This window comes from Sinohyriopsis cumingii, chromosome 3 (genome assembly GCF_028554795.1).
Source record: "Sinohyriopsis cumingii isolate HCF-2022 chromosome 3, ASM2855479v2, whole genome shotgun sequence".
Lineage (NCBI taxonomy): Eukaryota > Metazoa > Mollusca > Bivalvia > Unionida > Unionidae > Sinohyriopsis > Sinohyriopsis cumingii.
In genome coordinates this window covers 132534689-132547256 of record NC_142963.1, presented here as the reverse complement: position 1 = coordinate 132547256, position 12568 = coordinate 132534689, and the positions used below count along the sequence as shown (strand labels likewise).

Genomic DNA, 12568 nt, shown 5'->3' with positions numbered 1-12568 from the left:
TGAACCAGTCGAAATCTGGAAACTGGTTTTTCGTACTCTAAACATAAACCCATTATCTTCAATGACAATAATCAGCGATACTAAACCATTCAGGAAAATAACTAATACTCCGACAGAATGTCGTGGCCACCTATGATTGGCTGAAAATAGAGGCCGGCTATTGACAATGTAAGCTATTGGACGGGAACGTTGTAAAGTTATTACGTGTCTAAGACTTTTTCATGTTTTTGTGTGCATTTTGGGCATTCATCGGGTAGACTGTAATTTATGACCCTACGATGACTTACAAATTAAAATATTCATCGATATTGACGAAGTCTGCATCTGTGTGGACAGATGCAACTCACCGATTCTGGGGAGCCCTCTCATTTTCTCGCACCTTCATCATCTTCTGGTTGCTACTTTTCACCAAGACTATCGACTGTAGTGCATCTAAATGTCAAGTCTGTAAGGATATAGTAAAAGAATTTCATGAGGTGAGTTTATCCCATAAAGATTTAATATAGCCAGATTTATTTCTTTTCATATGATGTGTGTGTGTGTGTGTGTGTGTGTGCGCGCGCGTGGATCCATGCATGCATGTATGTATATCAAAGTTGAAATAGTTGAGAAATGAAAGGGAAACATGCTATGACTAATGACTAATTCATGCTATGAATAATTAATTACAAGCACAACACTGAGAAGAAAAAACCCCACTTATTTTACTATTCGTTTGAAGAACAGTACAATATGTGCAATTTTTTTTATGTGTGTCTACTTTTACATGCTCTGAGTTTTGTCTGGTTTCTAAATAATACCAGAAAATATGTCTGCCTAGAAGTAAACACCTGCATCCAGTCTGCATTATTGATCTTGCTGTAAATTGCATCTGTTTACTCAAGCATTCCTTATGAATAATGTTTTAAAACTGCACATCTGAGTTTCATTTCTTAACAAATTGCCTAAGTTCTAGTCCTACAGTGTAAGACATGTTGTTTTTGTTTTAGTGCTATGTCTTACTATCCAAATAACGGCCTTGTATAACATATTAACGACATCGGAAAGTTTCAGGAGCATCTCACACACTTGGCAGCCTATATCGACATTCTTCCACTTATTTATATGTAGTTAATATACTTACTGTGCTGTCTTTATCCTAGTGGAATGAAAAATATGATACTAGTAAATGGACACTTTTTTCACGTTCTGTTGACATACATTTGAATTTGTTGCAATGCGACAGCAGTTGAGTTATGCCGAAGCAAGTTCAAGTAGGTACATGTTGGAGATATGTTTCTTGAACAAAATGAACTGTTACTGACAGTTCCAATAGGCATGATATATTTTTATTCTCTTATGTCACTTGTTTAGGCTCGAATAAACAATAGCACAAGAAAGTGTGAAAACAACAAGCTTTTAAAAATACAATAATTTATTTCCCTGAACATTTTTGTAAAATGAACAAAAATGTGAACTTACGGTTTTATAGAACCAAATCCAAAAATGATCCAAAAATAATCAGAGAATAAAATTTTAGTGGTCCTAATAACAAAATGTTCTACTGATTTCACGTTCGAATCCCAATGAAGAATCCAAGATGGAAGACAATGACATATGCTGCAATCTGTAGCGTTGAAGACTTCAGTTCCTTGTAGAAATAAAAATTATAGCTCCGGTTTCTGATAGCTGAATGAATTTTTATAAAAAACTGTCCTTGTTCCACAACATGAGCACATGTAATTTCCAGAAAAATAACAGAATTAATCGTTTTGAATCCAAGTAATTTGAAATAACTCCAAACAGCACAAAATAAAATGAACAGTTTAATTGCCCAACTTCTACTGAGATTAATTCTCCAAAACATTGGTTATATGGGCTTTCTAAAGTGTAAACAAGGGTCACGTGATCATCTTTTGGAAATTTATAGAAGCAAGTACTTGTTACAGCTCACATTTACCCAGTGTGACCCTGATGAAAACGAATTATTTTTACTATAAGAAAATTAACAAAAATTGTTTATATCTTAAAGACAAGGTCCCATCATGACCATGGAAACAACCAAGAATTTTAAAAAAAAAAAATAGAACTTGTTTACAAAGGTTGCTACAAATTCTGAAACAAGGTCAGGATTTAGATCAACACCTGGTGTCTATAAACTAACAGTCAAGGTAAAACTATTTTCTAAAAAAAATAAAATATCATCTCTAGTGAATAAATTTATATTACAATATCATGTAATGAAAAATATGCAATTTAAAACTGACAAACAATTAAATTGAAATAAATACAAAGGTATATTAAATCAGATATAATTAAATCAGATATATATAACAGTTCATTTAGTTAAAGAATAATATTTCAACTTAACCAGATTTCAGCATTCCAGGCTTTCATCGCTTTCCAGCCAGCTGAAATGTAGGCCAACGAAACTTGAAAACAGGTCCACGTCTTTTGTGAGAATTTGAATTTATTAGAGAAAAGACATTAGAGTAAATAAAGTCTGACTAAAACATAAGGACTTTACTTTGTAGAAAAGCATCATTATTTTAGTTGTCATTTGTGTGCAATATTCCTGAAAATTTGACTTTCATAACGATGTTAGTCGACATCAAAACATGCTACACAGCGCCATTAGTTAGGTCATAAGACCTTGACACCCACAACATAAATATCAGCATCAAGGTCTTACATGTAGGACTGCCTAAATCAATGAATGAAATGGCTAAGCTTTGTGCATTTTTTTTATATTCGTGCAGCTGTTTGTGTTTAAAATCAGTAGGGAGTACAAACAGTATGGTGTGTGAATACTATAGTCCTAGACATTGGGCAATCCAAAATGTATAGTCCTTGCAACATTTAACAAAGATTAATCCATGTTATAGAGCTATAGAGAAGATTGCTTATTTTACATTTGAAACTTATTTTGTTGTCTGAAATGTTATGAGATATTTTTGCTTTCTGGTGTGCTTGTAGTGATCAAGCACAAGTATGATTTCAAACATGCCTAGAACTTAAACCAATATCATAGTGTATATTGATCAAACACACCAAAATTCAACATTGGGTGTCTTTGAGTGAGTTCAAGATCTTGTGGTGGGTTTTTCTCTTCTTAACATCAATAACATTATTTGCAAATATTCTATGGTTGAAAACTAATGTAACCTCTGTAGTTGTTTTGTTTGTAAATTTGTGGGTTTACCAACATTTTTCAGCATATGGTAGACAGGACATGGCAGCCAGTATATCTGTTGGAGGAAAAAACACAGACCAACTGGAAGCTACTGGCATGCTTTCTCACGTACCCATGTTGGCTGAGCCAGAGACTCAAACCCACACAGAGAGGTGAGATGTCATTGATCTGTAAAGGTGAGCACCTTAGACCATTCAGCCATGTAGGATCCCCACGTCTGGAGTGAACTAGAATAAAGAAAGTAGAAGTGATTGGTATTCTGGTTGTTATGGAGAGCATACAGCTGAGGACATAAAAACAAGTCACTCCAACATGGCCTTTGACTGTGTTTATGGCAATACAGTAGAAATATGCTGACAACATTCAGCTAAATGCAAAAAGTTAAATTTATTTCTTTAATTCATTTTTAGTCTAATTGTCAGTGAAATATGTGCAAATATGTTGCTTAACTAGATTTCAGCATTTTGTTCAAATTTTGTTTTGATGACCGCACTATTACATATATTCCTATACAACAAAGGCATTTTGTGGAATGGAACTTTAAGTTTATTATTTGATTAAAATGAAAGCTACTATGGTAATGGGATAAAAATGTGATTTCAGCACTGAGAACAGATAAATCTTTGTGTATGTTATTGTGTATGAAATTGATTTTGGGTCAGAGTTAATTTAACCACCTACTGGTATTCTAACATCAATGAATTTAAAACTTCAGTTCTTTGTATTTCTAGGGACTGTCAACTCTTTTAAACCAACTGAGAACAATAAATCATGTTGACCAGAAATAATTTAATAGTAATATTCTGCATGACAGTTTTCAGTTTTGATGTAATTTTTCTTGCTAATTAGTTAATTAATTAATCATCAGATCATTATTTTTTTCAGGGCATTCGAAAAACTTCAAAGTCAAATTTTGGAGGTGGTAATACTCATTGGGAAGAAAAATCATTGGGCAGCTATGCCACAAGGTAAACAGTAAAGATCTGCGGAAATTCAATACAGAATTTCAAATAGAAATATTACCGGTACTCCTATTGTCTAAATAAAAATGTTTTCATATGTATATTGATACAAAGTCATATTGTTTGGTTAAATATTCTCCAAAAATGTGTTCGGGAATATAAAGAAAAACTCTGAAATGAGCTCTAGCTCCCAAGGTTCATACCTGTATCTTCAGCATTATGCAGGGGATAAAGATTAAGAGGAAGAAAAATTTAATTCAAGATTTACCTGACTACCATATATACTCACAGAAATGCCTGGACTCCCATTTAAACAGAGATGTTGATCCCTACCAGCAGATGGAAAGGCACGCCTCCACATCCTTTCAGTCAACACATTCTAACAATATTTAATCGGAAGTGAAGGTGTCCACTCTAAGAAGGAATGGATGATATTTTGACTTAGGCACTAGCAATCCTAGATCCACTGGGCTATCTGCTTAACCAAGGAACTAACCCAAGACCAACTGCATTTCATATCAGCTCTCAAGTTTAGGGTAGTTGCTTCTATTATAGCATTTGATCACAACACTCATAACTGCATATTCAAGCTGTACTAGACCTTTCATCACACAAAGTTCAGTTTGACCTGATGGGGTCTTATCAGCAGTACAATTAGCTACCTTTCCAGGTTGTTTAGCAGTGTGATAAGAATGCATTTTTCTCTACTTCCACTGGATTTGGTGAAGTGAAACATTTTTCTGCAGATTGTATATATGCTTAAACATGTGCAAACCCTCATATCACAGAAAATGCATCACAGGTCTAGCTGTGGTGTAGTGGAGTCTAACTCCCTCGTACCTATTCTTGCAATGTATTTATGATCGGGTAACATACTTGAAAAACCAGTGTTCGATAAAATTTACCAAATCAAAATATGAGCACAGCTTGACAGCTTCTCAAACCCTCTCTATAGTTAATTGCAGGAAAACAATGCAAATCAACTCCAGTAGCTAGTATAGCCTTAGGTCATCAAAGGGGAGATCACTGTATTCTGACTTCCATCTTCGCAATTAGACAATACTTTTTTAGCATGATAAAACTTGATTTGTAGTGGATTTACTTTTCAGAGCTGAAACAAATAGCTGAATATTCAAATTAGAATACTTATCTCTGGCTATTCACACAAAAAACCATTCAGTATTCTTTTGTTTACTTCACAAGTTTGACAGCATTTTGTAAAAGAAACAAACAAGGCAAAATGTGAACTATGCAGTGTTGAATTAGTTCACAAAGGAAGAACTTCAGACATGCTAAATCAACTAAAATTCAAACTTCACCTTGTAAGGTTATCATAATGTCACAAATAAGACTAGTCACAATATCACTTTTTCTATTCATTGTAATTTGAGTGCTTTTGAAATGACAACATTTAGTACACCAGGTTGATAAAGAACAGTTCATTGAATGACATCACATCAACGTGAAAAAAGTCTTTGCATATCAGTCAATTATATCCAAAATTAAATTGGCCTTAGGTCCATCAAGACCCTAAAATGTCATCATATTAGATTTAGGTGACGGTGCTCACAGTGTTGACATTGCGACTTGGCATCTATGTGTGTGTGAGTATTTGCGCAATAGAGGGTATTATATGGTGCCAACTAAAGGTAAAGTTCAAAAGTAAAATTGAAGTATGCACAAGATGGTGAGGTGGGTTTGTCAATAAATACATAAGCAGACAAAGAAAAAGTATGGATTTGACAGCTTTATTAGCATTGAAGGATCAAGGAGTTCTGTCTGAACACATTCACTGAATATTGAAAGATTTGATATTTCTTTCAGCTCAAATACCTTTAATATAAAACATGGTTATACCATGGCAGATGTTCCACCATTGAATCTGACACTGTACAGTTGTTCTCTCTCACTGTTATTATAGTAAGAAAATAGCATGTGGTTGATGACAACCCTTTTTGCACAGAGGGTCAATTTTCTATATCATTGAGCACATGTAAAAGCCAACCACTCCACCCCACCCACATTTCCTATCCTTGGCTTCCAGATTCATATCTTTATCTAATATGATATGGGAGGTTACTGCAGCATAACACATGCACACCCATATAGGCAGGATGCACAGCACTTATTGTTAAAATACATGGGGTGTAACAAAATGTAAATGAAAGACAACATCATCTTTAAATTCATTTCTTGTGATTCAAGGAAAGAAAGAAGTGAACCAACACTTACTTTTCTAGTTCATATTAAGTTAATTCTTTCAAAAATGACTTTTTTGGTTCTTGTTTTTTTAGTGAAACCAGACTTGTTGAGATTATGGAAGGATTATGCGAACACGCAGAAAAGGAGGTAACATTTTAAGTAGAGTTTGTTTTCAGTTAGTCACAATGATTAAATTTTATTTTCCCTGAGTAACTTTGCTTGTAGTTGATTATAAATTTTGCCTGTGATTTAACATGATGTGATACCTGCTACTGGCATTGCCTTGAGTATTTTTTCAGTGTTGGATGGTAAATGAGAGCAATGATAATAAATGTTAACATCTTAATTTGAAACATTGTTAGCAGTAGCATTTTACATTTTTAATCATTCACCCCTTGATCTCCAGTGTGCTGACTTCATTTATAAATATAATTAGTACAAAAATACTACATCTTATGTTTCATTGACATTGTATCATGACATTAAAAGTATTCATTAGCAATATACATGTTAATTCCTGCATGCATTTCAGTGTCACACGATGGTAGAAGCACATGAAGAAACCTTAGAAAAATATTGGTTTGCTTTCTTTGCAAAGAAGAAAGACAAAGATCTGCACGTATGGCTCTGTATTGAAAATATTAAAGGTATGTATGGCTCTGTATTGAAAATAGTAAAGGTATGTATGACTCTGTATTGAAAATAGTAAAGGTATGTATTTCCCTAGAAAAACAAGGTAAAAGTGACAAAAGAACTTAAGGTTTTATTAATCAAATCCAAACATAATCCAAAAATTAAAAAATAGAAGTCCTAGTAAAAAAGGTCGTAACAAAACGGAGTTCGAATCCTGATGAAATCCAAAATGGAAGGCAATGACATATGATGTGGTCAGTGTCATACTGATGTGTAAACAGTGTTTTGTTGAATCAAATAAAATAATATTCCAGTTTTTTAATTCTGTGTAAATTTTGATAAATGTCTTTGTCCAAGAATTAATTTAGAGCACTAGTATTTCCAGGGAAAATAAACTTGAAATCCAAATAAATTGAAGAACACAAAATAATTAGCCCATAACTGGTCACAACATAAAACACTTTAACTTCTCAAGTGCTAAGGCAAGAATAATTATTATTTCTCAAAACATCAATAATAAATCTAGCTACAATGCAAAACAGATGTCCAGATGTGGGTCAATCCTCTGGAAAAACCTAATTGATACATGTTATTTGTCACATATTCCAAGTATGGCCTCAATTTCACTTTATGAATCTTACTCTGATAAAGAATAAAATAAATTTTTTTTTAAAAAGTTGTTTACTACAAACTATCACAGGTTCTGACTCAAGGTCAAGAACTATGTCAGCATTAGATACAATGTCTCTATAAAATTGTTTGCATCAAAAATATTTAAAAAATCAGTCAGGAATGAACAATTTAAAACTAACAAACAAACAATTAAATAAAATAAATCAAATATACATAACAACACAGACATGCATTTATGTCAAGTTGGAAAAAGCAAACAATCTTGCAAGATCTTCTGAGTTCCTTTGTAGCCATTGTTCACTGATTGATCAGCTAATTGTTAAGCAGGCAGAATAGTAGCATATGGTCTCTCAGTGATAAAACATTACCCAAAATGTAAAGCCATCTAGTTAATCTAGACTTGTAAATCTTGCTAGAAAATGCAACATTTTGATTGCTAAGAATATATTTTTATGTAAGATTTGTAATTATAATAGGTAAAGTTGTATGACAGCAAGCCCTGTTCTCACATTGGGTCCTTTCCAGAGGATCTGGTCTCACATAGGGTTCTTTCCCAAAAGACCTGCTTTCATATCAGTTACATTCCAAAAGAAGATCAGTAAGTAAAGTTGGGGGAAGAATTATAGATGTTTTATACAGAAGGTACTTTTTGCTGCTAGTTGTTCAGAAATATTAAGTTAAACATAGTGATAGATCAGAAAGACAAATAGATAATTACCCAAATATAAATGGATCAAAAACTTAAAATTTATGCATTTGTTCCTCATATTCTATTACAATATTTATTTTCAGTTTGTTGTCCAGACAATACATATGGTCCTAATTGTCAACCATGTCCTGGAGATCCAAAAAATCCATGTAAAGGAAATGGCAGATGTGATGTAAGTTTATTGGAAAGACTGCACACATGAAAAAAAAACCCTCAGCAATATTCATTCTCTTCTTAACAGAAAAAAAAATAATCTTGCACCATATTATCAAATAGAGTTTAACAGTCCCTGTTACTTGGACCTAATAAGAAGGGACAATCTACTGCACCTAACATTGCTCAATTGCACCATGCAGCCTTATGGTATGAGCATCTGCTTCAAATGCAGGAGGTCATGGGTTTGAATCCCAAATGAGTTATACCAGAGACGTATAAAAGTGGTACTAACATGTCTGCAGCATGATGTCCCAGTGGTTTACATCACTGTAAACTGCCACACTGCAGACATCATAGTGATATGACTTCAGCACAGCCTCATTCTATGTAATTTACCACTGGAACTGGTTACAGTGAACTGCCTTCCTATTATACCCAGTCCTATTATCCACTCATTCTATGCAATTTACCACTGGAACTGGTTACAGTGAACTGCCTTCCTATTATACCCAGTCCTATTATCCACTCATTCTATGCAATTTACCAATGGAACTGGTTACAGTGAACTGCCTTCCTATTATACCCAGTTCTATTATCCACTCATTCTATGCAATTTACCACTGGAACTGGTTACAGTGAACTGCCTTCTTAGTATACCCAGTCCTATTATCCACTCATTCTATGCAATTTACCACTGGAACTGGTTACAGTGAACTGCCTTCCTATTATACCCAGTTCTATTATCCACACATTCTATGCAATTTACCACTGGAACTGGTTACAGTGAACTGCCTTCCTAGCATACCCAGTCCTATTATCCACTCATTCTATGCAATTTACCACTGGAACTGGTTACAGTGAACTGCCTTCCTAGTATACCCAATCCTATTATCCACTCATTCTATGCAATTTACCACTGGAACTGGTTACAGTGAACTGCCTTCCTAGTATACCCAATCCTATTATCCACTCATTCTATGCAATTTACCACTGGAACTGGTTACAGTGAACTGCCTTCCTAGTATACCCAGTCCTGTTATCCAAGCATGACATGTGACACCTAGTTTTATTTTGCCCAGTGCCATCTCTGTTGCAGACACCAGCACAACCAGCATGGAATTTGATGAACCTTTCTCCAACACTGTCCAATACTGGAACAATGGAAGTATCACAGACTGGCACTGGATAAGTCCATCATGAATCATAGTTCTGTTGTGATCCATTTTCCTCTATAGCAGGCATGTGCAACACATAAACCTGGTTTTATCTAAATATTTACATCAGAGGGCATGGCTTTTAAAACACATATCCAGCCAGTAGCCTGTAGGAAGTTGCACATGATTGATCTGTTGTGATTTCCCATTCACAGGCACCCAGTACTCTATGTCAGACCTTTTGAAAACACTTGGGAGTGAATGGCTGGATATCACCATTGTTGCAGCATGGATGGACTCCCAGCTTTGTTTACTGTATTCAGCACCTAGCTTCACGAGTTCACAGGTAGTTTCTTTGCAGTCCCATTCAGTTGGTCATGTTTTGTCACCCAGCACAACCGTCATGGAATTTGATGAAGCTGTTAAGCTTGAAAGAGATGTATTTCTATCTTTGACTGCACTACTAAAGACCATCTCAAGATCACATCCTCTGTCTTCCAACCTCTTATGTCATGGTGTTAGACAGCTGAATCCAGAAAACAGGCTGACAGTGGGGTAAACCTCACTCTGGCCCATCAGCCCAAGACTTGATATGGTTAGAGAATGGCCAGTTTTAACCCAGCTTCTATTCATATCAACCTTCTGACCTCAGTTGTTGGAAGTTGCAGGTTTGAACATAACAAAGACTTATAAAAATGATACTAGCAGCTTCTCCACTTGCCGCTTAGCATTAAGAGGTTAGTGTTAGGATTGGTTGGCCTGGTGTCAGGATAATGTGACTGAGGTGGACATGATGCTACATGTCTGAGGCATTATGTCTCAGTGCTTGACATCACTATAAACTGCCACACTGCAGAAATTTTAGTGATATGACTAAAAAATTGGTCACGTTATGTTAAAAATCCAAATATCTCTCTCTCTCTCTCTCTCACACACACACACACACACACCTTCTTATGAAACAATAGGCTATGGCCATCTTGTCTTTTTTTAGATTAAGGGGTTGGGCGGAGAGAAAGAAGCCTTTTCACCATCTACTTCGACCAGTGACTTTGAGTAGACTATACACTGATGAAAAGAATAGTTTCTTGACAATACATACCGACCAGAATCTTAATGTCTTTTCAAGATGGTAGCAGTTTCAACCACCATCTTCAGAGATGGAGATCTTACAGATCAAAAGCTATAATAAGCAGTCTGTTGTAGCAAGATTTGAAACCCCTTGTTTTGCTCTTGCTTTGCCTCAAATTCTTTGCCAACATGAACAAATCCTGTCTAGTTTAGTTCAACTCTACATTTACATATGCATGGGATCTAAAATGGCCTTTAGTTTTTGAGTTTGTTTCCCCATAGAACATCCCTTGGGGAGTACCCAGGTGTTTCCTCCTCCACTTATTTTAGTGTAGGATTCTCTTTGCCTTTTGAATCTTTTCAGTGTATCTGCAAGCATTCCCACCTAGGTCACTGGCTCACAAGATCCCTGTGGATCATCCTCCTATCCCCCAAGGCAGCTAGAACTTAGCAATCAGACCCAGTGAATAATGTTTCAGATTTTGGGAAGGGCACTATCTGTCTTCACATCATTTCAACTGTTTCTGTTAAATCAGAAGCCAAGAGAGGACCCAATCTCCAGATCTCTTCATTTTCACAGGATGTTTCCTCACCAAGAAATAGACTCCACCATGTCCCATACTCATGTTATTTGCAGACATAGTCAAGATGGAATCAGCCAATCAATATGCGATGATCCTTTCATGCCTTAGTTTTCAGCTGATCAATACTGATGGGGGCAGGGGTGGGGGCATGTCCTTTATGGTCCTCCTTGTGACTGTGTGAAACACTAAGTTCCCAGTCCTCATCTAGCAAGCCTTTTCCCTTATCCTTGAGATTGTCAAAGTCTTGCAGAAGTGAGGGAATCTACTGATCTTTAAGACTCACCAAATAAGGAAGGATATCAACAGTTTTATCACAGTAGTTTCATTTCTGTCATGATGGCCAGTCTTCATTGCTAAGAATAAACTCCATATAATGAATATCAGCCTGTTGTCTTGACATCATTGTTTTCTATGGACCCTTCATCCCTGGGATGTCTACAGTACCCCATCAGCTACTGCCCAGAGAACAAAATGATAATAATTCCATTTAGGTTCTCTTGTCCAGGATGTGAGGGGACATATGCTCAGCTTAAGGAACTAAACCAGTTTAATTTCTTAATGTATCTCAGCTCATGAGGTTCAGGTGATCACCACTAGCATGTCATTTGATTAGTTTGGTTGGTGTTTTGCAGCACAGCTGTACTAATAGGTTATTTAGTTTAAGGTGATTGGAGTAACGTTGCTCTTTTCAAGGACACATCATAGTGGCTGACACAGGCTGATCTGATTGTAGCATTCAAACCCACACATTTCGGCATGCTAATCATGGTGCCATCAAAGCTTCCATCTCCATTATTTATCTCTTGTGACATTCTAGAGGGCATGTTGGGACCTATCCTCCATCCCCATGTTATAAAGCATTATATCTGAGGGAAACTGCTATCTCATTGACATATTCCATACTGTGAGAGGGAGGTCAGAGATGGCATTCTCAGCTCTGGCCTTAAAGGCCTTTGATACTTATGGACTCTGGGTGAAACTGGTGGGACCAGCAGCACAAAAGACTTACTTTTCCATATAATTCGGCAGAACATAACAATGCAGGTTACTCTGATTCCACTGGATTTGTGGGAGTGACACTTTTTTCTCTAAATTACATCCATGCATGAATTATGCACTAAACTTCGGCTATGTTAAGATAATGAACACAGGTTTGGCTCTGGCATAAGGGATGTAACTCCCTCCTCTGATTATATATTCAAACAAATTATGATCAGGTATCACGTTTAAAGAAGAAACCAATTAGAGTAAAATACTTGTCTTCAGTAGTACTTACCTGATCATAATTTTAG

At 35.7% G+C, this 12568-nt stretch overlaps 1 protein-coding gene across 3 annotated transcripts in view; it reads left to right on the top strand.

The window, feature by feature from the left end:
* The first annotated feature begins 134 nt into the window (after positions 1 to 134).
* The window catches only part of LOC149803882 (cysteine-rich with EGF-like domain protein 2-A), a 35737-nt gene continuing 23303 nt past the window's right edge, over positions 135 to 12568 (top strand). For all 3 annotated transcript variants that reach the window (XM_089953689.1, XM_089953690.1, XM_089953688.1), the window contains exons 1-5: positions 135 to 476; positions 4058 to 4140; positions 6429 to 6483; positions 6869 to 6983; positions 8395 to 8483. In XM_089953689.1, coding sequence (XP_089809815.1) covers positions 279 to 476; positions 4058 to 4140; positions 6429 to 6483; positions 6869 to 6983; positions 8395 to 8483 — 540 coding nt within the window. In that variant the 5' untranslated portion in view covers positions 135 to 278. The remainder of the gene's footprint in view (positions 477 to 4057; positions 4141 to 6428; positions 6484 to 6868; positions 6984 to 8394; positions 8484 to 12568) is intronic.